This window comes from Cervus canadensis, chromosome 13 (genome assembly GCF_019320065.1).
Source record: "Cervus canadensis isolate Bull #8, Minnesota chromosome 13, ASM1932006v1, whole genome shotgun sequence".
Classification (NCBI taxonomy): domain Eukaryota; kingdom Metazoa; phylum Chordata; class Mammalia; order Artiodactyla; family Cervidae; genus Cervus; species Cervus canadensis.
In genome coordinates, this window is record NC_057398.1 from 73,962,649 (window position 1) to 73,989,661 (window position 27,013).

Consider the following 27,013-nt stretch of genomic DNA (forward strand, 5'->3'; position numbering starts at 1 on the left):
GCTGAATTGAGGTCAGTGTTCTTCGAGTAAGACAGTTGCTTCATCACTCTACTTCTGTGCTCTTGAGTGGGGGTTCCTGCTCTAAAAATGGGCCCGTGGACCCCCCAAATATTTCCAAGTCCAAAATCCAAATATCCAAAAGGATGACACACAACTTTCGAATTCACCTGGCTACTTCTTTCCTTCGAAGGCACAGCCATGTCATTCATTCATCCATATTCATTCTGTCCTTACTGTGTGCCAGGCTGGCCTGCGGATACAGAGGTGAAAAAATGGTATTAATTCAGGCTGTTCATCATTCAGTGGAAGAAGCACAAAATAAGTGTTGTATGCCAAGCCCCTGGGAGAGACCTGAAATAGGTATTCTGGGGGCATAGAGAGGGAATCTAACCAGACTGCACTGTGTGTGAGTGTGTGCATGCATGTGTACTTGTGTGGCCATAGCAGAATCAGGGAGGACTTCCTGAGACAGTGTCCCCTGCACATCTTGTTAAAGACATGTGACCCAGCACGGAGGCCACAGCCTGTCTTTCAGGAGTTGAGATGATCTGTAAGGAAAAAGGTGGTTAGAGAGATTTGGGAAAGACGAAAGAACCTGGAATTAGGTGTTTCAAGGCCTGCTTGTGAGCATCAGATTATGAACTATCTGGTTGGACAGGTGTCTGTGAAGTTGAGAGGAGAGTATTTCAAGCCTGCTAACTTTTGATGATAATTCATTTATTGAATCCACAGTTATTGAGCCCGTTGTCCTGGACATTGTCACATTGCTTTTGCTTACCTGGTCATCTCCCTTGATAGTCTGAGTTTCCTGAGGACTAGAAATCTATCCTACTTATTTTATGTCATTAACTGATCCAGAAAAAGTTATTAATAGGTGCTTTTTGAGAGGAATTAAATTGCCAAAGTTGAGAAGTCTGAGAAATTGCATGTCAAAGGCGCTAGAAATGGCCTGAAATGACTAGCATTTAGGGTATATATGAATAGTAAAAGTGATAAATAAGACTGCAGAGGTAAGGGTCAGATCATGAAAGATCTAACATGTCAAACCAAGGAGTTTATACTTTATCTTATTGTAGCAAACTTGAAGTTTTCAAGTAAAGAAGTGACATGATCAGATTTGTGTTTTAGATCTTTTGGCTGCAGTTTCAAGAAGGAGTAGGCAACACAAGAGGCAAGGACACTGTCAATTCAGCATGAGGCCTCGGACTAATGCTGGGACAGTGCAAATGAACACAAGGAGCAAATTTCTGAGATAGTTTGTGAACTTGAGAATGATAACATCTTTCTTGCATTAGAACAAGTGCACAGGGAAGTTCAGAAGTGGTGTGTGATAAACCCAGTGAGTTATTCAGAAGGACCTAGACCTGGAAATACGTTCTTATTTTAATCCAGTGAAGCAGTAACTCCTCAAGTCAATGATCTTTTCTGAGGGAAGAATAAACACACTGGCTTGGAATTTGGTGGTTCTTTGTCCCAGAGATTTGGGTCTGCGTTTGCAGGGGAATCTTTTTGCCTATGTTTCCCGTTACTGCCTATAAACCACTAGTTACGTTCCTGCACAAGCAGAACCCTGTATGCCCCACAGTGCCCTGAGGAAAGGGAGGGGGCTTGCAAAGTCTGGGTGCATCCCTCACCTTTCGCCCTGCCTGGTGATGTCTTCAGCCACTCCGCAGGGAAAGCTTCGGGAAAGGAGGCGTGGTGGAGCTCCTAGGCGACAGAGGCCTCTCTGGTTCCTTCCCTTCTCTCTTTGCTCATTGGTTGATATTCCTTTGAGTCTATTTTTTTCAAATTTTGTTTTATTTTTAATTAGAGGATAATGACTTTACAATATTGTGATGGCTCTGTCATACACCAACATGAATCAGCCCAAAGTGTGCTTAACCGTTTCCTCTTGAACTTCCCTCCTACCTCCCAACCCACCCACCCCTCTAGGCTGTCACAGAGCACTGGCCCTGGGCTCCCTGTGTCAAGACTTTGAGTCTATCAGGAGGGTTTGGGTTTGTCCTAAGCAGTTTTATTCATTCTTTCAATATTTAATATTAAGTATTAAAATTCAGCAATATTAAATTGCAACAGCTACGAAGCCAGGCACGCGGTAGCGCTCCTCCAACTCAGGGCAGGGCTGCACAGGCGGAGGGGCCAGCAGGCAGCCCGGCGCGGCGCTCCTCTAGGGGCAGGGGTGTGGAAGTGTGCTCGAGGCTGCAGTGACTCAGCGGGGTCTCCAGGACCGAGCACGTTCCCGCACCACTCCTATGCTGAAAACACAGACTGTGCCAACAAGTTTTCCAGGATATGACCAACCCCAGAATGGGGGCTGGTGGGACTGCCCTTGGTGGTCCAGTGGCTAAGACTTCACATTCTGCACGCAGAAGGCCCGGGTTCAATCCCTGGTCAGAGAACTAGATCCTGCATGCTGCTATGAAGGTCAGAGATCCCACGTGCCACCACTGACTCAGTGCAGCCAAATAAAGAAAAGATAGCGGCTGCGATCACAGAATTCTGTGTGTATGCTGCCTAATGCCCATGACAAACCCTATGATTCATTTCTTTTAACATGTAATTTTATTTTTTAAAATTTATTTTGGCTGCACCAGGTCTTCACTGTTGCACGTGGGCGTCTCACTGGGGTTGGGGTGGGGCTTCTTGTTGCGGGGTGCAGGCTCTGGGGTTTGAGCCAGCAGAAGTGGTGCACAGGCTTAGCTGCCCTGCAGCACGTGGCATCTTCCTGGACCAGGCTTCAAATCTGTGTCCCTTGCATTGGCAAGTGAATTCGTAACCACTGGACCATCAGGGAAGTCCCCTATGATTCATTTCTGTCATTAACCCTGAAATATCCCTCTTCTGCCCACCAACTAAGGAAATGAACAAATTACATGGCTAGAATCCATTGTGAACAACTTTTATTATACGTTTAGTGTTCTCTATACAAAAGAAATCAGTTTTTTTTTTTACAGTGATTCAAAAAAAAAGATTCTGAATAATTTGGCCTTTCCATTGCTCATGCAGTCAGTTTATAAGTCCACATATTAGATGGTCCTCTATGGCCCAGAAGCCTTCCCTGCTGAAGGTAGAGCATGACACCCTCAGATACGCATCTGTCGCTGACAACGTTGGTTAATGCAAAATAACTCAAAAAAAAGGAAAGAACACGATGTGAGAGGGGTTAAAACAAGGTGTGCCATGGTGAGTTAAAATATTTAACCAATGGGAAAAAAAGATCAGACCAATTTTGGGTGTGTGGGTATGTGGGAAGGGATGGAGACATTTGGAAAAGATTTCCCTGCTGAACGGAACAAACTGGAAAACGTGTGTGCTGGGGAGGCTGCAGGGCCAGAGGCCCCTGGGGCCCAGCGTGGGGAGGTGGGCAGGACAGAACGCAGCCACGGCACAGGCGACTGGGGCTCAGTGCAGCGGGGCGTGAGGTTGGCAGAGAGCTGGGAGGCGGGCAGGGGACGACACTGACTGAGGACGCTGAATCTGGGGGTCAGAGAGGAGGGCAGGGCAGAGTCGTCTGACCTGCATCCTTTCTGAAAGAGAAACAAGAGACGTGCACAAAATTCTGGATTTCTTCTCCCAGAGTTTTGTGTTTATTGCTTCACTGAAGTCTTTGCATGTGCTGCACTCCGGCCCAGCGGATCCGGGGGCAGAACTTCCACGGCCCTGCTCGCCCGCAGAGCCCTGCAGCCAGGGTGGAGGGGACAGAGCCCACCGGGCCCCTCTCACAGGGACGCAGTATGCTGGGGGCCCGATGTGTTACGAGGCAAGAGCTTCGTGGTGACAGGCACCAATCAGCTGGTCCCTCTTCTCCTGGCCTGGGTCTCCCCTGAACAGCACCACCGGTTCACCACCGGTTGGCGCAGACTGACTGATCTGGGACTCAGAAAAATCCTGTGATTTCATTTGTGCAGGTATAAGGGGATATGGGAGAAGTAGAAAAAAACGTGGGCCAGATCTTAAGTAACATCACTGTGTCCAAGGCGGAAACACCGCTGTTTCCAGCTGTGCTGAGACAAAAGAGCACTGGACAAGGAGTCAGAGGGCCCGAGGTCAAGGCTGGACCGCACCTCGGTTTACCAGCTGTGTGACCGAGGACAGTCCCTTCCCCTCTCTGGGTTTTACCATACAATGAGTCATTTCAATCAGATCAGCTCTGTGGTTCCTCTGCACGCTGAAATCTGATCCTGTTTAAGCTAGACACCTTTGTACCTATCTCACTTCCATCCTTATGATGAAACCATCATTAATACTAATAGACCGGTAGGGGGCAGTGGTTTTGGCTTGAGACGCCTGTGGTGGGGTCTGGCTTCACTGGATGGCTGTCCTCCTTTCCCGTTCCTTCTCAGAACCTGCTCTCAGTAGGGGAGGGAGGGAAGGGCCCTGTCCTGGCCTGGGCTGGGCAGGCTGGGCACAGCCGTAGTGTGGCATGAACTCCCTCGGGTGGCCCCTGCCTGGCCTAAAGGAGGGGCTGCCCAGGAGTTGGGCTCTGCAAAGGCCACTGAGTGTCCTCCCATAATTACAAGCTCTTTGCTTTATTTGTTGACTCCTCTGATTTATTTTAATCAAGGATCTCCCTCTATGCACCTCTTAAGCCCACCACATAGTGATCAACCAGGATCCGCAGGGTGGTTTCTTTTCCCAGGGGCTGAATCACAGCACGGGCAGGAGTCTATGTGGCTGCTGGCGGAGAGACCGAGGCATCACAAACAGGGAGCGTGCGCTGCGTCCTCCCATGGAGATGCCCTCCCGGCCCCCCCGGTGAGAGGCCTGGAAGCCTCCCCTCTTTAGCCCTTAGCTGAGCAGCCTCGCAAAGGCTGAGGCGAGGGTAGGAAACTCCGGCCGCTCTCGTCACACGGCTCTTTGGGATGCTCTGTGACTTGGCCCTGACCCTGCAAAGGGCTCCAAGAGCCTTGGAGAGCTGCTGCCCGTGCTGTTCCCGGGGAGAACTCCCTCTCCTTTGGATCAGACTGTCCTGGGTTTGCCCACAGGAATCGCCCAGACGGGGTCCAGCATGGGCAGCCTCCGACCCCTGCCCCGACACTTCCAACACACTTCCCCACACAGCCCTTCACATTTCATCTCCGTGTCTGGGAGTGGGCTCAGCCTCTTCAAGACAAGGCCATGCTCTGTGCTGTTCTTCCTGAAAGCGCTGCCCGGCGATGGGGCCTCGGTCTGCTGCGTGTGCGTGTCCGAGTGGGTGCCAAGTATGAGCCAGGGAAGCCCTCCCTCGGCTGGAAAAGCCACAAATATCCACGGATCTGTTTCCAGCCCTCTTCTAAGGCTGACTGTGTTCAGAGAAACCATGAAAGTGCTCTCTGGGCTCAGGCCACAGATGTCCTCGTGGGGAGAGCATTCCCAACCCGGCAGCCTCTTGGACGGGTGAACGTTTCTCTAGGCCTCGGGACTTGCTGGGAAGGGGGCCCAGGCGATGGACAGGGGACAAGCACAAACACAACCATTTCCTCAAAGGCAAGGCAAGGGGCCAAGGGACCAGTTCACCCAGACCCGGGCCAGGGGGCCGGCGCTGTTCCCCGGCCCTGCGGGGGTGCGCTCCCTGGAGACTGGCACCCGCTCCTTTAGCTGGGCACGTGCCCCTCTGCGGGGACAGGTTTTCAGGGGAGGGACTGCCTAGGGGAGACAGAGGCACCGAGATACAGACAATCAGGCAGCCCGCCCCAAGATGCGGAGCAGAGCGGCCGGGAGGACCGTTCCCGTCTGGCCCAGCCTGGGGAAGCAAGCTCTCCCTGCAAGGACCTTCCCTTCGGCCTGCAGCCACTGGTGGCTCGAGCATGCAGAGACGCCTATCACGAGACTCAGCGCTGAGGACAGGGGCCGCGGCTGCCCGTCACCATGGTCTCCAGGGCTCAGGCCAGCTGCTCCCGCGCATCTGCGGAGCAGATGGACGGACGGCTGAGCGCACAAGACGCCGTGGCCAAGCCCAGCGGGCGGGTGGGGACTCAGGCCGGGGATTTCCGGAGCCGGAAACGGTCTTCACTTCCGCCCCCTCTCCTGCCCGCGGCCAGGCGGGTCGAAGCACCAGCGGTGGATCTCTCCTGGCATTGCGGTGGGGATGTTCGGGGTGGCTCTTGAGCACCCCGCTTGGCAGGGAGCGCTGGGCAATACTGCTCTCCGGCTGAGCTGGGTGGGCTCCATGGCAGATGGACGCTCCTCGGCCTAACCCCGCGGCCCACACAGCCCTCTGGGCCCCCGCCTGCCAGGAGGGCGGCGGTCACGCGGTGCACGCCTCTCCGCACAGCAGCGCGCACGGGGGCTGGCGGCGCCGTCCTCGCACACAAGGAGGGGCACGCCTGGCAGGGCACGGACAGAGCGCAGAGGCAGGCTGAGGGCTCACCGCCCCCGCGACCCTCTGGGAGCAGAACCCCTTCCCCTGTCACGGGTCGTGTGAAGAAGGACTTTCCTGAGGCAGGGGGACGGTATGACGACAGCTCACCGTCCACCCTGCCTGCAGAGCTTGCTTCCAGCGCGACTGCAGAGCGATGTGGAGGCCTGAGAAACGACTGCTCTGCTCAGAGCCAGAGCGTTTCCTAGAATCCAGCACACAGGCACACCTCCCTGGCATTCCCTGCCCAGGCTCCAGGAATGCCCAGCGGCATCCAGGCAGGTGAGGGGTGGAAGCCTGGGGAGGGCACCCCTGAGCTAGCTCCTGGCCCCTACCGGTCACACGGTCCCTCTGACCATGAGAGCCGCCTCAGGCCTCCTGCCTGCACACCTCCCGCGGCTCGGAGCAGCGGGTACCTGCCTGCCCACGGGTTCAAACGGCACAGCTGGTGCGGCTCGGGGCTACCTTTTCTTATCTGCACAGTACACGTGTCTAGGGGCTTGACCTTCAACTGACCAGTAAGGGATGCAAGCATTGCTAATACCTTTGTGGCTTAAAGGTGTGGCAAACAAAGCTTAAATAAGGTCTCTGAAGGACACAGCACTGCTCCTGCCCAGGAGCCCTGGCAAGCAGCCAGAGGCTGTGTTTGTGGCAGGCGGTCCACTCTGGGGGTCAGCTCCACCCTCCTAAAAGCAGCTCTAGCTGCACCAGCGCTGAAGGGCTACTCTTAGGCTCAAGATCTCTCTGTCTGAGGCTAGGTACCTTTGGTTTCAAAATGGAATAGGTGGGGAGGATGAAGGCAGAGCCCTGGGTCTCTGAGAACCGCAGGTCTGCGAGTGTCTCCATCTGGGGCACGTGTTGAGTGGCTGCTTCGGTTCTGCTGGGACGCTTGCATAGGCCGCCCCACTCTCCTTGAGACAGGCGTCACTGGAGACTTCAAGGCTTGCAGGGAGGGGCTGGGGACCTGGGAACTGCAGGGACAGGTCAGAGCTGCATAAGGCATACGAAGAGCGCTGCCAGGCTCTCTGCAGCACTGAGTACCGCGGTCCTTCGGGGGCTCCTGATACGTGAACACCCTAAGGAACGGACACACAGGCTCAGTCCTGGGGGCAGCCGTGCCCCATCCACACACCATAAAACACCAGGTTCACCATCACACAGAGCCGACCGAGGAGAGGCTACCAGCCAGACACCCAAGGGGAGTGCTGCTCCACCCCCAGGCACACCAGCACAGCCTTCGCATCGTGGGGTCTGTCTCCCGGGGGGCAGCAGCACAGACCCTGACCGGGTGGGGGGCAGCCCCCACCCTGGATGCGGGGGGCGTGGTCCTCTGCCCCACATCCTGAGTCTCACTGAGGAGGAGGAAGGCAGTCCAAACCCAGCCTTTCCCTTCTCTCTCGGGGTGCGAACGGCTCCCCAGGGACCAGACGCCTGGCTTCCCTCTGCTTGAGGTACACGGTCACTGGAGCCAAAGTCCTTCGCCTTGGTGCCCACTGCTGTTCCTCAGACTCCTTCAGTCAGCACAGCTTTTGTCTTGGATGCTCCAGAGCAAGGGGCAGGGTGAGAGCGAGGAGCAAGAGGTAAGCCCACCCCCCCAGCTGAAGGAGGCCTGACCCCCCTCTTCCTCCCTGCCAAAAATACTGTCGTTTCCCAGAAAGGAGCCAAGCCCAAGCTCAGCCGCTGACAAGGCTGAGGCGGAGGGGTTGGGGGCCTGGGGAGGCATGTGACGAGAAAGGCATCCTTGGGAAATACGTGGGCCCAGCAGCGGTTTGAATACTATAGGTCTTCTGTACGTTCGCTTACAGAGCAATCCTTTTTGCCTATCTTTGCAGTTTCCTGGGGGAGAATCCGCCTATCATTTCTTTCTCCAGGGACATTTCTTCAAAGGGAAAAGAAAATGGAGATGTTGGGTCTGCAGGGGGAAGACTCAGAGCAAAGATAAAGACAACGAGAAGGACTGTAACCAACAGAAAACTGGTGAGTGTGTGTGTGGAGGTCGGGGGCGGGCAGTGTGGCGGAGGCCTGGGGTGACTGTGAGGCTGAGCGAGAGACCGGGGCTCCCTCCAGCGGAGCTGAGCCGAGGCAGCAGCTTGCCCACAGGTGGCACCGGGGGGTCATCGGGAGGGGGCTTGTGGTCAGCTGGGCGGTCGCCGGTCCTCACGGCTCGGCAGCCTCTCGTGCTGTCCCCCCGTCCCTGAAGGTGGTGGCAGCTCTGGGGCAGGTCTGCGGCGGCTCATCTCCCCCTCTCCCCTCCTCCTGCTTGCAGAGTAGCGGCTGTGCCCGCAAGGCTCCGTTAGGCCAGAGAATAGATGGCGTTGACCGGCGACGTGGCCTCCGAGCTCTCGTTGCCCTCCGTCTCCTCCTTGTCCTTCTTGACTGTGTACTGGCCGATGAAGGAGCCGTCCTCGTTGAACTGGCCCTCCCCACCCTCGCCGTAGTCCACCAGGCTGTCGTCGCTCTCCTGCTGCTTGATGGTGCCGTCCAGGGACGTCTGGCTGCCCTGCAGGGGCTTGTTGTCCTCGTCACTGCCCGGGAGAGACAGCGGATCAGAGCCAGCCCACCCGGCGCCGCCCAAGCCCCGCCCGGAAGGGAGAGGGCCTCCAGCCTCTCGCCAGGCACTTGCTGCTCAGAGGACCGGACCCCGGGATGACCCAGCCCCGTCGGCCCTGTCTGGCCAGGTCTGAGAGGGAAGCTGTGGCCGAGAGAGGACACTTCTCCAGGCAGAGGGGCAGGCCGGTGCGGGGCCGGGATGGGCCCACACTCCTGGACGCCTGGGCGGGGGTCTTTTCTGAGAGGCTGGGCTGCTGGCTCTCTGGGGTGGAAGCAGGCAGAAGCAGCCACCCCCCCAGGAGGCGGAGGGAACTGCTTGTGGACCGGTGGGACAGGAAGGGTCAAAGAAAGGGGTCAAGGACTCCGAGCTCTGGTCCCGAGTGTGTCCTTGTGGCTTTGGGCAAGTCCTTCCTTCTCACTGGGCCTTAGTCCTGCCATCAAGAGCGTTCATGTAGCTCTGACTCTGTGATCTGTGACTCTCCTGGAAAGACTGCCCTTGGCAAGAAGCAAGGGTCCGAGCCTGAGAGACAAACCCCTCCCTGCCTTTCCTCTTTTCTTTCTTGGCAGTGTTACCCTTTGCTGTGGTTTATCCACAAAAAGATGCTGCCATTTCAGGGCTAGTGGACGGAGGCTTGAGGGTGTGTGTATGAGACAGGAGGGCCAGCAATCAGAGACAAAACTAGCCAGGCGCAGAGGACTGTGCCCAGCTCCCTCGGAGGCTCTGCAGGCCCTGCCCTTAAGCTCCTCTCACGCAGAGAGAGCTGGTAGTTACAGTGGCATCTGCCCGCTGGGGTGCCTGCTGTGCCCTCAGGGAGGGAGACACGCCGGGGCGGCGGGCATCTGCTCTGGCACCGCATCCCATCCCCCAAGGCGGGGACCAGGTGCTGCAATTCAGAGAGGTCCCGGCAGGCTGAGCAGACACCCGGCAGCCCGCTCCTCTGCCCCAGGCCACACCTAGCCGTCCCTGTGCTTGGGCAAACAACCGTCTGGATGTCACCAGAGTGGGAAGGGAGCTCTTGCCACGGTGCCGGGCAAAGGCAGCTGCCGGCCGCGGGGAGGGCTGCGAACCAGAGCAGAGGAGCTGGGCACCAGCAGGCGGGAAGCTAGCAGCCCCCGCCGCCGCGCCGGGCGACAGGGGTCCTGTCTCCTGGCCTAACTGACGGCAGGGCTGCGGGAGGGGCAGCTGAGAGGGAGTGGGTCTCCAGGGTTATGTTATCTTTGTTCAGGGGGTGAAATTCATGTTTTGAAAACCAGATTCTAATGACCAAGCTCCTCACCCCACCTGCCACTCTGTTTCACAGGCACCCTCTCCCCAGGGCTCCCCACTCCTGCTGCAGGGCCGTGCTGACTGTGTCTGTGTGATTCCTGTGAACTCCACGCTCCCGAGCTGCATGCAGTCACCAGACAGGCTGGCCCAGTGGGCGTTGGGGCAGTGGGGGAAGTCTTCGCTGTGTCAGGTTCTGGTGGGGAAACAGGACCTACATCCGGGAAACGACTGTGACCCCTGGTCTAGGCACCCACTCGCCTCCCTTCCAGAAGACCTCTGAGGACCAGGCGGACAGACCAGGGTGAGCCTGCACCCCAGCCTGTCCCGCCCGGGAACCTGGTTTCTCCTCTAACACATCTATGTTGGCCCTTCCCAAGTTCTGACTCTTGGACTCATCCAAGTGGGGCTCCAGGATGGGACGCTGCAGGCCCCCCAGAGCCACAGCCGAGGGGTGTGTGTGTGTGTGTGTGTGTGTGTGCTGTGTAACCACGTGCGTGCATGCACCGGTATTTGTGTCTCCAGCCTCAGAGTCAGTGGGGCTGGGGGTGGGAGTGGGGAGGAAGCAGACACTTTCACCCAGCAACTGTGGTGTCTGGGAGGAGAGGTCCCCGAGGAAGTGGCTCTCCCAGCACAGGTCCCTGGGCCCGTCCCTCACGCTGCCTCGGGCTGCACTGAGGGTCTGGGGAGAGAAGGTCCAGGCCCTCTGGGACTCATGGCCAGAGAAGGACCCTCGGCCCGCGGGGAAGCTGGGTCCCACGAGGGGTGCTGAGGACCATCGGGGAAGGGCCCCTCATGCTTGCCCTTTGGGAGGCTTATGAGGATGCAGAGAGTGGACAGACAGACAGTCTATAAGCCGCCAGACACTTCCCAGCCTGGGCCTTGGTCCTCTCGTTGGGGACAACACAGGCGCCAGACCAAACGCAGTCCAAGGCCCATTCCAGGCTGCAGCCCAGAGATTCATTCTAGGTCCTGAGGGAAAAGCCCAGAACACTGCTCCCTGCATCCCTCACCCCCCGAGTCTCACACATAATACAGCTTGCCCGTGTCGTCACCATTCTCAGGGCTGGAGCGGGGTACAGGCAGATGGGAAGCTGAGAGCAGAGCTCATTTCACAGCAAGAGGGAGCCTGGGGCTTGCTTTCAGAGCAAAAAGGTGGCAACACACACACAAAGAACACAATAAGCCTGAGTTGTGCAGCCGGATGAATAAAACGCGGTTCATCAAATGAGTGTGAGTGTGTTGGGCGGTGCTCCCGCCACAGGCAGAGGTGACAGCGGGATGGGAGGACATCCAGCGGTGGCCTCTGAGCCCAGCTGTCAGCTCTGAGGGCAGGAAGGAAAACCCAGCAGACAGGGTGCTGTGCGTGAGCAGGAGGGAAGGGGACCACACACCTGTAATCGAAGGAGCCATCCTCTTCTTTGGGGTCTTCAGGGCCAAGGGGCACATCCTTCTTTTCTCGCACTTGGTCAGGAAGAGAAACAAAGACACAGAGGTGATGACTGGCCCTTAGGTACAGCCAAAGATGCGGCCTCTGGGTTCAATACCTCTCCTCCTCAATACAGCACCACCCATGCCCTCTGGTTCTTGCCTCCCGCATTTAAGCAGGTTCCAAGCTAATTCTGCCGCCTCCTTGCCATCATCTCCACTGACCACTGAAATCTTCCCTGACCTGGCTCGCCTCAACCTCTCCATGAGGTCGTCCCCCAGACACCTAATGGATGCCGTCCTTTTCTTGGCAACTTTCTTCTTTGCCACACTGTGTGGCAAGCGAGATCTTAGTTCCCTGAACAGGGATCCTACCCATGCCTCCGGCACTCCTTCGCACAGAGTCCTAACCACTGGATTGCCAGGGAATTCCTTGGCACCTTCTTAATCCTGCTCTGAATTACAATTACTTGTGCACATTTATGACGCCCATAGTAGAATGCCAGTTCTCTTCTTGAGGGTGGGGACTGTGTGTCTCTTCAAAGCTCCTAGGAGAGTGCGCTGGGCAGAGAGGACACACTGTAGATGCCCCTGCAATGGCAGGTGCTCTCCTAACTGGGACCCCACTTGTCTGCGCGACTCCCCTTTCCCACACCCCTCCGTGAAGGGTCAGCGTTCCTCCCAGGTCCTGTCTTGTGCTGTGACCCTCCTACTGCACCAGCTGCACGGTCCTTGACGGAGCGGTCACTTCTTCTAGAACCCCCAGCATAAGGACTGGCACACCGCAGACACTTGGGTGAATGACTATGCTTCTTTTTGAGGTACAAGGCAGGATAATCACCCCTATTTTAGCGGAGGCAAGCTGAGGTCTGGAAAGTGTCACATTAACAGTTAGCAACTAAACAAAGTTTAGAGTGGACCCTGGAGCCCTGGTCTCACAGCTCCTGGTTCATTCATCTTCTTGATGTAAGGAGCTTAACTCTAAGAAGAACTTTCTGAAATGGGCAGAGGAAGGTCCAGAGTTATCTGATCAATTCTCAGGTGTCCCAGTTCCACCTTGAACAAGGAGTGAGATCAGAAAGGCCGCCCTTCCTCACTCTTACAGAAGAAAAACAATTCCAACACAGCACAACAAAGTGAAGGAATCACTCACCAATGTGCATGCTAAGTGCTAAGTCCCTCAGTCCTGTCCAACTCTTTGCAACCCCATGGACTGTAGCCCACCAGGCTCCTCTCTCCATGGGGATTCTCCAGGCAAGAATACTGGAGTGGATTGCCATTTCCCTCTCCATCATTCACCAATAATGAAGTATACTTTCCTGCCGTTCCTGACTTGAAGGAGTCCTTCAAGGAGTCCTTCAGAATCCTAGGGTCTGAGAACACGTGGGCCAGAGAAAGAAAGTAAAACAGAATCTCCTCTCTCTGGGGTGAGTTTCAGGGGATCGTGGAGGAGGACTTGTTCACAGAGGTGGGGAGAAGCCAGCACCTGGAGAGCGCGGGGTGTGCCTGGTGACGGCTCTGGGGGCAGGGAGCAATCTCGTCCTGCAGTCCAGCTGGACTTTCGCTCTCAGGGTCATCCATTATCCTGTCTCCTGTCGCCCTTCCCACCCCCTCACAGACAGATGGCTTTCTCGTCCCTGTCTGAAGAACAATCAATATTTCCAGAAACAAAAAAGCCAGAGGTCCTTGTCCGTGACCTTGGCTCGTCTGGGCTGGAGGGTCTTCAGGCCACACAACAGAAGTAGCTCTCTGGGACTCAAGGAAAGCCCAAAGCCCTTCAAGGACTGGCGAGGGGTGGGGTTCCTCTCGGTGCAGGCTACCCCCCCCCCACGCCCCGCCTGCTCCTCACGTAGGGCCTCTGCCCCCCTGTTGGGGTATTGTGACTGCAACCCCGCGTGCTGCGCGCTGCGGGAGCCGAGAGCCCACTCCACAGCCTCTCTCCTGTGCGTGCCGCTTCCGTCCAGACCTCTCCTCCCTCCAGTCTCGCTTTCTCATGGTTACAGAAAAGCATCTCTCCTCTCTCCTTCCCTGGGATACAGGATCCTAATGAGATTCAGGCTGAAAAAAGCCAATTACCGAGCAGATGGGTGGTGAGTCCAGGGGTGGGAAGGTCACTCTTAATGGGAGCCAGGGTTCCTTCCATCCCCTCTCTGGCTGCCCGGACCGCTCCATCCCCCCACCTCAGGGGAGCTTAATTAACTCAAGTGCTTTCTGGCAACTCTACGATGCACAGAACAGGCAAGAGGACCGTAAGTCCCAGCCTGGGGAAGGGCTGTGCTCGCTGAGAGAATAGCGCCCCCCATCAGGGGACCCGGCGACTCACAGGAGAGCCTACTGGCCCTGTCCCCTGAGCCGGCTCCTCGGACACATCTTACCGGGGTACTTGCCGCCGCGACTCCTCTTGATGAAACAGACGATGAGCAGGATCAGCACCAGCAGGGCGACGGCACACATGAGCCCGATGAACCAGCCCTGGGTGGCGATATCCGCCTGGTTGTTGGTGTAGGCTGCGGGGGAGGCCAGAGGCACACACGTGAGTGAGTGGTTCACAAGGCGGCAGGCAAGGAGGGGAGCGGAAGGCAGAACTGCAGCTAGTTCATGGCCAGGGTCCTCCTGCAGCCTACCGCTCCCACCCGGCAGCCCTCTGGCTCAAACCACCCCGCTCCAGGGACGAAGAGACGGTCATTAAAAAGGCAAGGGCAAGAGGTCAGGAAAGAGGCACAAGGAAGGAGCAGAGGGGACAGAATAAGCAGCAGAAGGCTGAGCAGGTCCTTTGGGAAGAGAACTGTCCTAAGGTTGAGGCACTGGCGTTCTTGCAAACACTGGCCGGGCACAGCCTGGTGGGGAAGGAGGGAAGGCCAGGGATCGACTGTGACTCCCTGTGAATGAGGCGGGCTGACCTGGCGCGCTGTCCCCCCGGGAATGGGGCCGCGGTCACACGCACACCCCTGGGGGAACACCTTCGCAGGCCGGCACAGACACTGGGACAGAGACCTGTCCCCAAAGCGGGACACGGATGGGGTGCAGTCCAGGGCGCCCCATGCCCCCTTGCGTCTCTCCAACTGCACTGCGGCTAACAGCAAGCACGTCCCCGCACGGGCACCTCAGGCGGGCCAGTGGAGGGGCCATGCCTTCAGCACACCCCACGTGGAGACCCCTGTGACAGACGGCCCCTTGCTATCCCTGCCTGGACACGGGGAGGCCTGTCTCAAAGCGGGAGACCCCCTCACAACTCCAGGGGCAAGCTGCGTGGGCCTGGAGACCGGAGGCACGTCTGACGGTGTCCTGGAGGACCCACGACTGAGGTCAGAGACGGGAAGGGGTGGGGTGCATAGGAGTCACCTGCCCTCTTCCTGTCTACAGACTGAAGAAGAAAAGATGCAGCCTTCCATGGAAACCATAACTTGGAGGACAGGCAGGATGAGGGACAGAGGAGACCGCAGGGAACCCCTGGGCAGGCAGAGCCAGTGGAGCAGCCTTTGGGAGACCCAGACAGTGGTGGGAGTGCTGGGAGCCACGCAGCCCAAGCCGAGGCTCCGGGCCTCCTAGGGGAGAGGCACAGCGACGGGACCCCCAGGTGCACCCCAAGGTCTGCATCACACCATTGTGCGGGGCAGGTATCCAGGTGTGGCCTACCCTTTGCTCTTCGTGGGCAGAGAAACTGTCTCTACCGTGTTCTCAGCGTCCAGCTAAGGACCTTGCATCAAGATGGGTCTCAATGAACAATGAAGACGATGAACAAGACCTTCCCCTCTCTCTGCACTCTGGCTGCCCAGGCACTCCGGGATGGAAAGTTCCATAACAACATGGCCATGACTACGCTGACCCGGGTGCTGTGGGGGAAGTCCCACCCTTGCGTCCACAGGCTATGTCCCACACAAGATCTGAGAGGTCTTCCCAAGCCCCACATAGGGTCAGATTACCTCCTCACTTCAACCTCCAATGCTTCTTGAGACCATTAGGAAAACCCCTCTACTCCTTATCCTGACCCGCCAGGCTCCATCAGTCCTGTCTCCCATCACCCTGGCCACTCCAGACACCCTGGCCTCTCCGCCCACCCTGGCCGCTCCGGCTGACCCAGCCGCTCGCACGCCTGCCTCAGGGTCCTCTCCATCTGATGTTCTGTCTGCAGACGGCGGCCTCAGCAAATGTCATCTCTTCAGAGAGGCTTTCCTGGACCTTCCCAGCTAAGACAAAGCTCTTTCCCACCCAGCCACTCTATCTGCAGGATTGAATTTGCCCTTTTCATAGCACTTATAACAACTGGCTATACTACTACTGCTAACAGCTTACACTTCTAAGCACTTCCTATGGGCTGACACGGCTCAAAGCCCTTTCTCACAATTATCTAGTTTAACCCTCACAACAGTCCCACAGGGTGGATTTGTGGTTCAGTCACTAAGTCGTGTCCGACTCTGTGACCCCAGCTTCCCTGTCCTCTATCTCCCAGAGCTTGCTCAAACTGTATGTACTAAGTCAGTGATGCCATCCAACCATCTCATCCTCTGTCATCCCTTCTCCTCAAGAAGAAGCAAGAACTGCAGCCCATGGCCTCCAATCACAGAAAACTAACCAAAATGGATCACAGCCTTGTGTAACTCAATGAAACTATGAGCCATGCTGTGCAGAGCCACCAGAGATGGATGTTTCACGGTGGAGAGTTCTGACAAAACGTGGTCCACTGGAGAAGGGAATGGCAAACCTCTTCAACATTCTTGGCTTGAGAACCCCATGAACAGTATGAAAAGGCATAAAGGTGGATTTGTACTATTACCCTATTTCACAGGTGAGGCAACTGACTGAGCTGTGACCCCAGGCTGTCCGGTTTGAGTCTGTGCTCTTCACCACTCCACTCAGAAGGTAAGCTCCTCGAAGGAGGGACTGTCAGGCTTACTGTCGTCCCCCAGGGCTGGGCCAGAGCCCGGAACACAAGGCACCCGGTTCCCATCTGCTCCTCGGCTTCCTTCCCGTGGCCCGCCCCCTCAGCCTCCCGGCCCGGTGGGGCTCTGCCTCTCTCGGGCTCCACGCTGCCCTCCCTTCTGCGTCACCTGCGCCGGCGCTTGACTCCGTTGCCAGCTGAGGGTCCCCTTGGCAATTACTGCATTCTTCTGCTCTTACAGTGAGCTTTGCTAAGATGCAAACCAGGCCCGTCACAGACGCACGGAGTCAGACTTCACCAGGACCTCCACGCAGCCTGGCCACCCTTCCGCTCCCCTGGCTGCTCCCCCTCTTGCTCCCACTGATCTCGTGGCCCTCTCCCCCAGTCTGCGTCTTGGTGTCGCGCTCACCTGCTCCACACTGGAGACCACCGAAGCGTCACAGCCTCTACAACTGTCTCCTTCCATTCCTGACGGGGCTCTCATCTCTCCCCTCTGCAGGGACCCAACACCTCACTTCCTTGGTGGCCCAGTCCCGTAAGGATCTCTGAAAACTCTAGCACTTTTCAATTTCTTCCCCTGTGCTGCCTCTTCCCTTTCTCCATTAAACACGCTGAAGCTCCCTGTTTTAAGACAACATCTCTGAGGAAGCTGCCAGACTTTTTGGCTCTCGTGCGCACACTGTCCTCGTACAGGTAAACTCTTCAACCTTCTGCCATCATCGCCAGTTCCTGCCAACTCCCTTCTGTGCCCCAACGTGCTGGCCTCAAAGCCCGCTGCACTCAGCGCTCGCCCACCATCACCAAGGGCGTCTTTCCCAAACTCACCGCAACACCCTGGCCTCCAACTCTCACCTCCCCTCCGGCCATGCCTTTCTAAACGTCTTTCGTCTCTCCTTGTCCTTCTAGCCAGTTCCACACTGTGAGCCCAGGGCTTGCACCTGACATCTCCCTGGATCATCCATCCACCCCCTGCTTCTGCCAGCGCCTTCACAACTCACCTCTAAGTGCTATCGTCTACTCCTTCCAAAACGTCTCCCGTAGTCACGTTACTACCCAGTTCTAAAGGGTTCCGCTCACCACTGTGTTCGTCAGACTCCAAGGATACAGTGATACATCATGCTGTTGTTTCTAGAACACTGCCGTCAAGTCAGGTGCTCTGATCTTTCCCTTCCGCACCCTCCCCACCCTGCCCCAGAGTGCCTGGACGGCCACCCTTCCTGTCCTTCCCCTTTCCACGTTCGGCCCCCTCCTTCCTGAATCTCCCATTCCTCCAGCTCACAGCAGTCTCTTAAACTCCAATTTCAACCCCATTTACTCTACATGGTGCAACATTTAATTGCTGTTTCCTGGGTTCTGATGTCCAAGGGTATTACAAAGCCTGGAGACCTGGGGATCCTTTGAGCCCCCTTGTCCTTAGCATGATGCTGGTCACCTAACAAGTCATCACTGACTACTTACTGACTACTGACCAATTTAATCCTAATATAACTATGGAGAAGGAAATGGCAACCCACTCCAGCATCCTTGCCTGGGAAACCCCATAGACAGAGGATCCTGGCAGGCTACAGTCCATGGGGTTGCAAGACTTGGACAAGTAAACCACCACCACCACCACTGAGGTTAACATGGGCTATCTCTTTCATTTTCTCTTGATACCAGTTGAGGGGTCACAAGGATATTGGCTTCACCACATGCCACCTGGGCGCTGGGATGAAGGAGTCACTTCAACTTATGTTTGAACCGTGGTTCCCACTTTTTGCAAAGAAGTTGGTCTGAATGTCTGCAGTGACCTGTTTGCTCCACTGTCTTGCTGACAGCTGTCTCCCATGAGACTCCTTTCTCTTGGGAAAGAAAGGCACAATTCCAGGGAAGGTGGCCATATGAGAAATTTACTAATTAAATACAGCTTTCCATTCCTGACATCACCATGCAAAGTTCAAATGTTCCTTTCAGTCCTCACTGAAAAGATCAAAGAATTTCCTGTGATGTTTGGACACACAAGGCTCTTCAAAATCAAGCAGATTTTGTAACTATGTTTGGTGACGGGTGTTAACTAAACTTGTAGTGATAATCATTTTGCACAGATCAAACGATTATGTTGTATACCTAAAACTAATCAATGTCAATGATACACAATAACAAAGAAACAAAAAACCCAGCGGAATCTGGGGTAAGGTGGGTTCAATCAGACTCCACCAAAATGATTTAGTTTCTCAAGAACCAAAAGAAATTTAGGACACAATCTCACTCACATGACCGCACAGACTCTGAAAGGAGGAGGCATTTTTGCAGGGCTTCAGGGCAGTTGCATTTGTCTGCCAAGACCATTCTTAATCAATCCATTCAACATGTTTCCAGATCCCTAATGGTCACAGTAAGAGCAACATCCCAAGATCAGTGAATACCTACATTTACTACCTTTGCTGGAGCTAACGGAACCCAGGGCAGCACCCGTTCACTGGGACACACAGGTTCTGATACCTCCTACTCTGGCCTAGAGGCCACACTTCGTGTGCCTTCCACAACCATACTCTACAACCCTGCTCGGAAATGTGTAGTTCACTTGCAAAGCAGACAGTTCCCTTAACTCTTCACGCTCATCAGGAGGAAATTGGTCTGATCATCGGAGAGAGGCCAGTCACTCAAAGCAGGCAGAAAAATTGTATTTCAGAAATAGGGTGGATGAACAAATATGACAGAGATGGGCTTTCTTCAACTGCAGTTTGGCGGGGCTGCTCTCACTTACACGTCATTTTACACTTTTCCATCTTCACCTCACTCCATCCTGGGTTTCTCCCACCACAGCAGCAAGAGGCCGACCACAGGTAGGCCCCTAACGTCCCTCCTCCCACATCCCTGAGGCCTAAGGCAGTTTGCTGTTTGTCTTGCTGGGCCCATCAGCTCCCCATCCAGCCTGCTCCAGAATGTGAGAGCTGACAGGTCTCTTGGAATCCAGGGTTATGTGCTGGGGCCCCTCAGGTCTCCTTGGCTTCAAAAGCTTCAAGAAAGTGATTAACTTCCCACGTGGGATCTTTCTGGTGAGAGTCAGGGAGCCTGTGAGCATTCCTTGTGGGTTTTTTTTTTCCGTTTCCTGCATGAACCATTGTAACATGTCTGAGTCTATGGACAGAAGTGATAGCCTGTGGTTGTCTAAAGACCAGTGGTTGGGCCCCAAGATGGTCATAAACTTGATGAGACACAGGGACCTGGGAGATGATTGTGCGAACTTGGCTCTGTGAACACCCACTCCTTTGTGTGTTTTCAGAGGATCTGGACACACACTCACAGGCACACACGACATTTAGAAAATAAAAGTATTTTTCTTCTCTATGTGGTTTGCACATAGTCATTTCCAGCCAGCCCGTGAGGAAAGGGAGCAGTAAGTGCCCAGAGCAAGGGTCACGAGCCTGCGCTCTCCAGCTTGCGTGGGGAGGAGGTGGGGACACATGCGAGCGCTGCAGGCCTCACTCACCCTGAAAGCAAGCTACGGGGTCAGCCTCTCCATAGCAACCACAGGAAAGGAGAAATGAACATCTGAGTCAGTGTTCAGAAGTGCATCGTCCATCACTGTCACTGTTTTTCTTTGCATGGAATGCTGGGACATCAGAGCAGACTGGGGCGTCCCTGAGGGCAGGGACTGGTCCTTCCCCTCTGGCTCCTTCTCCCCAACCCACACCCACAGCCCCCAGCACTGGGCGAAGACAAGCGCTGCAAGCAGGCTGAGCTGGCTTTTGCTGCATTCCCTAGGATGGAACCCTATCATCAGATCTCATCCTTGCTTTCTGCCTCTGAGCTGGACTCAAGTTTGTAACAAAGCAAAAGCAAACGCATGTACCAGTGAGCAACAGCTTGGAACCCTGACTGACTGGGTCAGACAGAGTCCAGCCACCTGCTTCAGTCAGTCAACTGTCCAGTCTCCTGGCCTGGCTCCCAGGATGACCTGGCTACTTGCAGACTTCCTGCCCGAGCTGGCCTGGTTAGCCTCAAGCAGGCAGTAGGACTCTGAGGCTCCCTGAGTCTTGATGTCTTGATGGCATGGACATGCACGTGCGCGGAACAGGCAGAGCCACAGGGAGGAGGCCGGGACACCCAGACCGGGAGGGACCAGGCCAGAAGGGGTTGGGGGAGGCATTACACACACGGGCTGAGACTCTCGAGATGAAGACACCAGGATCAGCCTCCTCAAGCCAGGTGCAGGAGGAGTGATAGACACATAGGTCCACATTTAGAACTTCACATAAACCATGGTGGGTTCTTTCCTTTCGCCCTGAGACATGCCTGAGGGCAGGGACTGGTCCTTTCTTCTCTTTCCCCAAACTCATCCTTTCCCCAGGGCTTAGCAAAGCAGCCCCTTGGCCAGCTCGCCCGGCTGATTTTAAAGAGACACAAACAGACAAGCAAGGGCCCTCAGTCTCCAGACTGCCAGCCACCCTGACCAATAGAGATTTCTGAACCTTGTTTACTGAGCCCCAGTTTCCCTGTTGGTTTGGTACAAATGAAGCAGCTTCTCCAGCCACAGCTGAAGCCCTGAAAGATCCAGAGCTCTTCTAGGACTGGAAAGTTTCTCCTCCCCAGTGCAACAAAAGGTCAACTACTTTTAAGCCTGACAAACCTGGGGCAAAGTGAAACTAAAACAAAGCTGCAAACAATTTGGGTAACACACTTTGGAGTTTTTAAACAACGATTTGAGTGTTTAAGTGGCAAGGCAATGCCATACATGCTGATCCTTGGTTTGGTTCCTGGGAAGATTCTGGGGTAAAGACCTGGTCCTGTCCCCTAATCCCACATGCAGGAAGACAGCCAGTGTGAGGCCAGGCCGCACTGCCCCCAGACCCCCCCACACAGACCATGTTTGCGCTGACCAAACCCTCGTGGTTGCAGCACAGTGGAGGCCAGGGGGGTCCCCCTGTCCTCAGGCTGCATGGCCTCGGTTTCCCCCTGATGCCCCCTCATCCCCACAGGGTCAGACGCGCAGTTTCCTCTCTGGCGGCATGCACTTTTGGCTCATTCTGTCTTTCCGGTAGATGCAGACTGACACATAAGGAGAGCCGCGCTGCGCCATGCAAGGTGAGGAAGGGGAGGGCAAGTCCTCCTTCCCGGGAGGAGAGACAAGCGGGAAGCTGAGGATGAGCACGACATGCCCATGCTTGCCGGGGACGGCCAGGCCGGACCCCTCTCACCTGCACTGGTCATAAAGGTGATGACGGCACTGCTGATGCCCTCGTTGTCCCGGGAATAAATGCGCAACGTGTATGTCATCCCGGGATAGAGGTCTGTCAGCTGTAGGGGCTGGGCCTGGGCCTTAACAGGGACAGTTTTTTTCGTATGGTTGCCTGGGGAACAGAAACCTCAGTCAGCCTAAGGCCAGGCACGGGGAGCTGGAGAGGCGATGCTTAGAGGCCTGGGCGCCTGTCAAAGGTGGAGGCGCGCTGGGGCGCGGGGGCCAGGCTGTCCCGCAGGACACTGCCCCTTGTGAGGCTTTCCGTGCTCGCCACAGGCTGAGGCTCTGAGAACACTAGGCCCTGCTCCCTTGGGCTCTCAGGGTGCCAGCCAGCGCTCCGCTACCCTGGAGAGGACCGCTCAGCACCCCGGGGGTGGCGGAGGGAAGACGGGCCTCTGCGCCTGGCCCGCACTCCCGGTTTCCCCTCTTGTTTCTCGCCACATGAGCTCGCACTTCAGGAGAAGTGAGAGGCTGGGTGTCTGGGGGGCGGCTGAATGGCGGTCACGGGAAGCACTGAGAATGTACAGCAGTTCTGGGTTCCGCGGGTGTGGCTCGCTCTCCAACCGCAGAGAACCGAGGGTCGGCTGTGTTCTCTCTCAGCCCTTCGGCTGCCCTTCCAGCACAAGTCCAACAGGCCAGCACGGCGGGTCTGAGCCCTCTGGAATGAGGCCTGCACCCAGCTACCCCGACCTCACTCCAGCCTCACAAATATCCAGTAGAGGAGGACCAGCTCAGCTCAAGCTGAGACGTCTGACCCTGGACGGTGTCTCTGATCTGTGGGCAGCTGGTGTCCCTCTGTGAGCAAAGTATAGTTGGGGGTCCAAATGTCCAGGGGAGGTGCTAAGAGTATGGGTCCTAAGTGCAGGAATCCGCACAGTGGCGAGGGCGAGCTCACTGGGGTGCTGGCAAAACCCTTGTCCTGGGCAGGAGAGGGACGAAGGGCCCTCAGCCAGGCACCTCCTCCGCCGCCAAGCAAGGCAGCCCCAGACCGCCACTGGTGGCCGCAGAAACCCCCTCCTTCACCTCGAATCTGCTCTTCCCACCCCTGCCGCCTGAGCACGTATCGACTTCACTAAGCCACAGTGGAGCAGCCGAAAGGCCTCCCCGAGCCTGGGGGAATGCCCTGCATCTCTACAACAGCATCTACGCTACCCATGGCAAAGGCTGCCGCCCCACAGAGCAATGCTTACTGTCGATGTACTCAACCACAAAGTCAGTTCCGGGCCCGAAATTGTGCTTCCAGGTGATGTTGGCCCATTTACTGTTGGGGAGCACAGTGACGTTCCAGATGGACTGCTCGTCGGGGGCTGGCAGGGGTTAGAAGAGGAGTTAGTGGTGAGGAGGGAGGCAGCACTGGAGAGAGACAGACAGACAGACAGACACACACACACACACACACGGGCAGCTGAGACAGGGTAAAGTAGGAAGTGGCCACGCACGGGGCCTGACAGAGCTCCAAGCTGCAGCCTTGGCAGCCAGGCCAGAGGTCGCCATCCAGGCACAAGCAGTACAGTCAGGGGGCCCTGTGTGTGAGGGAGAGCTGGAAACTATGTGTCCACGTAGGTGGGGGTGTGAGTGAAAGAGTGGGTTTGGTCCAGGCCACTGGAGGCCCTGACCAGGGTTCCTTTCCTTTTTAGGTGCCTTGTCACAGATTTGAATGGTGCAGTGAAAAGCCCTGTTAGCCAGGATGCAGATGGGGGGAGGGCGGGTGGTGATGTGCCTCTTTCCCATCAGCTACAGACATTCTACAGGAAGGAAAAAGGTATCTTGAAAAGCCACTCGAGAGTCATGATGAGATCTGCACAAAGGACAAGGCCAAATGAAAACCTTACTGCGCTCCTGAAGCTAGAGACGGACAGTGGCAAGTCACACAGAGCCCCTGGGGTCATTCTTGGTCACCAAGACCCTGAACTCTGTGAAAAATGGCCGCAGACCATCTAATGGGACTTGGGCCTGAAATCCCAGGGCTCCAAGAAGAGACAGTACGAATCCTTCCTCTCCCTTTCATGGGACCACAGAAGATAACTCCTTCTTGACACCCAATATCCAGAGGTCCAGATACCAGAAGAATCCTGTTCTGTTGGCGTCTTAGCACTGTATCTTTGAGGCCTGATCTCCATGCAACACATAAGACATTAATTATCTAGTTCCTATGAGCTGGGAGCCACTTTATCAAAGCCATCACACCGTCTGAAACCATAGCCTGTGGACAGGAGAATGGCAGTGATCTTCAAACGTAATCATTTTTCAAGCATCCCAGAAGTCTCTGTACCCCATTTCTCAGCAAAGATTTAATAGTGGAGTACTGGCATGAAGCCTTGTATTTCAAAGACTTTACCAGTGTGGCTCCTGTATATTTTATTAGCATGCAAGGGGGCACTGTCACCAACTCACTTGTCAAAAATGAATGAATAGAGTACAGTGGTGATGCATGTATTCATTATCTATCTGACATGTGACTGAGTCTGCAGGACTGGGGAAGCGATAAACCGTCTCCTGGTCTTCACTCCAAAGAAGCGCCTTTTCTACTACAACCTTGTCAGCTGCCGGTCGTCCCAGGTGAATGTGATTCGTTTTAGGTGAGGAGCAAGAAAGAGATTCCATTGATGGTGCCAGGCCTTCTCCGCGGGCAGGGCAGAGGCAGGCTTCTTTACTGATCTGTCAAAGGTTTCCACTGTATCGGCTGCTTTAAGTCAGCCCGAATCCCAGCTCCTTAGAAGCTCATGGCTCTTTCTAGTGGGAGTGAACTGTGATTGGTTATGGTTTGGGGACTTGATATTTTCCCTCCTCAGCTCTGGGCTCTGGAAATAAGCCCAAAGATTTGGGTTTAAACAGTTTGACCACCAATACAACCCTGGCCCAAGGCTGACTGTCTTAAAGGCAATGGAGAGATCAGGGCACTACTAGATAAGGTAAGCAATGGGAAACCAAATGATTTTTTGTGGGAGGTGGAGGAAGGGTCTGCCATCTAGAAATACCGAGATGATGATCATTAAAGAGATGAAAAGCTCAGAGAGAGGCAGCAAGAAGGAAAGCTATCAATGACTATAAAAACAACAAGAATGGAAGGGAAGCAGGGATTGTTCTGTCGACTCCTGAGATGTGAGACTTAAGGGGTATCCCTTGAAATAAACAATGGAGAACTTAAGGACAAAGTCCCATTTCACCCGGAAAAAAAAAGAAAACGTAGGAACAATCTCATCCTCAGGTTTAAAAAGTGATAAAAATGAACATTCTTCTTGCAAACCCTGGGAAGCAGAGCCCCTGTGCGGCGTGTAGGTGGCCCTGTAAGGACGAGCTCGAAGGGCGGCCCGGCCCCTGCGGCATCTCAGCGCAGCCACGACTCTGCGTGCGCGTCCACAGGCTCGTCCTCTGTGGCAGCAGGGCTGACCCTGCCAGAAGGAGCAAGACCCACTCCCTGTCTTCATTTTCAGTGTGTCTCTTCTGTGAGCTCAGAGCCTCCAAGTGGGACACACAGGCCCACCTGAAGCCTCACCGTGGCCCCAAAGAACACCCATCACCAAACTGCCAGCGGCAGCTTCTCACAGCCTAGCAGGTTTCTCCTTAGCCAAGTTTTTCCTGCAGAGCAGGCTGTTTACATTTTTGATACTGCAGCTTTAAGCCAAATCAGTTTTCAAGGTTTGAGGAGCATCACGTCAGCTACACATTGCGTGTCTCACGGCTCATACAACTCCATGTAACTGGATTAAAGAAAAGACTCACACGTGCATTAAGCCTCCATCCTCACTCAGGTGCTGAGAGAACAGGGGTGCAGTGAGTGCGGCCCTGGCAGGTGGAAGGACGTGCCCAGGAGAGAGGGGCCTCCAGTCCTGCAGCTGCTGGAGGAGCCTTCTGGGTGCTTCCTGCCAGCAGCCCTGCTGCTGCATAGCGCTGACTTTACAGCTAGTCTCTGGGCTCCACAAGCTGGAGGCCCTCCCCTCTGCGGTAATAGTAGTGTTTTATGTCAGTTCTCAGAAGCACTGCTGAGTCCCCGAGGGGTCTCCGCGGGCTGGAAGTACAGAGCTTCCCGGCCTGTCTGCCTGACGCAGGAACAGCACATTGTCTGGGCTCAGCAGGCCAGCCCTGGGATCGATCCTTCCCAGGGGCCCCTAGAAAGCCTGTGGTTTTCCCTCCGTGTATATATCCGGGGGCGTGGGGAATACAAGGGGGGAGAACAACAGAGCACTCGCCAGCATTTCAGGATTCCTCGGCAGTACCATTTCCTGGAAGCTTTGACCTTATTAAAAAAAAAAGCCTATAAACCTGCTTTTCCAGGAGAGGCTCCAGAGCCGGCTACTCCCCCCTCCCCAGGCTCTGCCGCAAGACTTGGGCAACACCGCGACGCCAGGAGGCCTTTGCAGGCCAGTTGGCCGATGTCTGCCCCTCTCCTTCCCCACTCGCCCCCTCTGCAGAGCTCAGCCCTCAGCCGATCCCTCAATATGGAGCTGGAGGCAGCCCTACCATCTGGCCTGGAGTTCCTGCCTGCGTGGTGTAGCCCTCTGCTAAAGAACAAGGATCTGAGGTTAGGACACGGGGTCTGCGCGGCGGAGACGCCCCCGACCCCCGAGTGGGGGCAGGGTGCTCTGTGCCTCCAGGCCACCAGCCTGAGAACCCAGTCTCCCCCTCCTGTCGGGAGGCCTGCGGACGGAGGGGCGGGGCACGGATGATGGGCAGTACCCGATTCTCGGATCTCAGTCCTGGTGGCGGCGGGACTCTCCGTGGTGGTGGTGGAGGCTGTAGTGGCTGTGGCCTCGGTGGTGGCGGCCGTGGTAGGTGCGACAGGTGGGACGGTGGGGACTGTTGTGGCCTCGGTGGTGGCGGCGGTGGCAGGGGCATCGGTGCTGCTCACCGTGCGGGGCACGCCCACCGTGGTCGGGGGCGACGTGGGAGGCGCTAAGGGGAAATGTAAAATAGCCGCGTCTGGTCGGTCTGGCTGGACACACGGCCCCGCGTGCAAGGCAGGCAGCCCACGGGACAGATGGAGCTGAGTGACCGGAAGGCTCCCCAAGCAGGACAGATGGGTCAGGCAGGTCGCAGTCAAAGAGAACAGGGCCACAAGAAGGGAAGAGAATGAAGCCTGTGCGTTTCATTTTCTTCTCAAGGCCTGTGTGGCTCAAAGCATCCAGCATGCACCCAGCCAAGGGTAGTGGTGAAGATGGGACATGAACTGAGTCGCTCAGACCCCAGGGATGACGTGGAGTCCCAGGCCAAGCGCCACCCAGCAGAGGCCAAGCAGCATCACTTGGGTCCAGGCCTGGGGCCCGGGCCTTGAGGTGGGCAGCTGGCAGGGGCCCTGTCTGCAGGAGCACCAGGAAGCCTGCCATTCCCAACCGT

At 55.9% G+C, this 27,013-nt stretch overlaps 1 protein-coding gene across 23 annotated transcripts in view; it reads right to left on the bottom strand.

Annotated features, from left to right (window-relative positions):
• Positions 1-2,883: 2,883 nt before the first annotated feature.
• NFASC (neurofascin) overlaps positions 2,884-27,013 on the bottom strand; it is a 199,215-nt gene continuing 175,085 nt past the window's right edge. For 11 of the 23 annotated variants that reach the window (XM_043485651.1, XM_043485648.1, XM_043485657.1 and 8 more), the window contains 6 exons: positions 26,357-26,572; positions 22,870-22,986; positions 21,639-21,791; positions 13,955-14,086; positions 11,546-11,615; positions 2,884-8,862 (listed from right to left, as the gene is read on the bottom strand). In XM_043485651.1, the coding sequence (XP_043341586.1) occupies positions 8,631-8,862; positions 11,546-11,615; positions 13,955-14,086; positions 21,639-21,791; positions 22,870-22,986; positions 26,357-26,572 (920 nt within the window). In that variant the 3' untranslated portion in view covers positions 2,884-8,630. The remainder of the gene's footprint in view (positions 8,863-11,545; positions 11,616-13,954; positions 14,087-21,638; positions 21,792-22,869; positions 22,987-26,356; positions 26,573-27,013) is intronic. The other 12 variants (XM_043485665.1, XM_043485669.1, XM_043485663.1 and 9 more) reach the window with 2 other exon arrangements.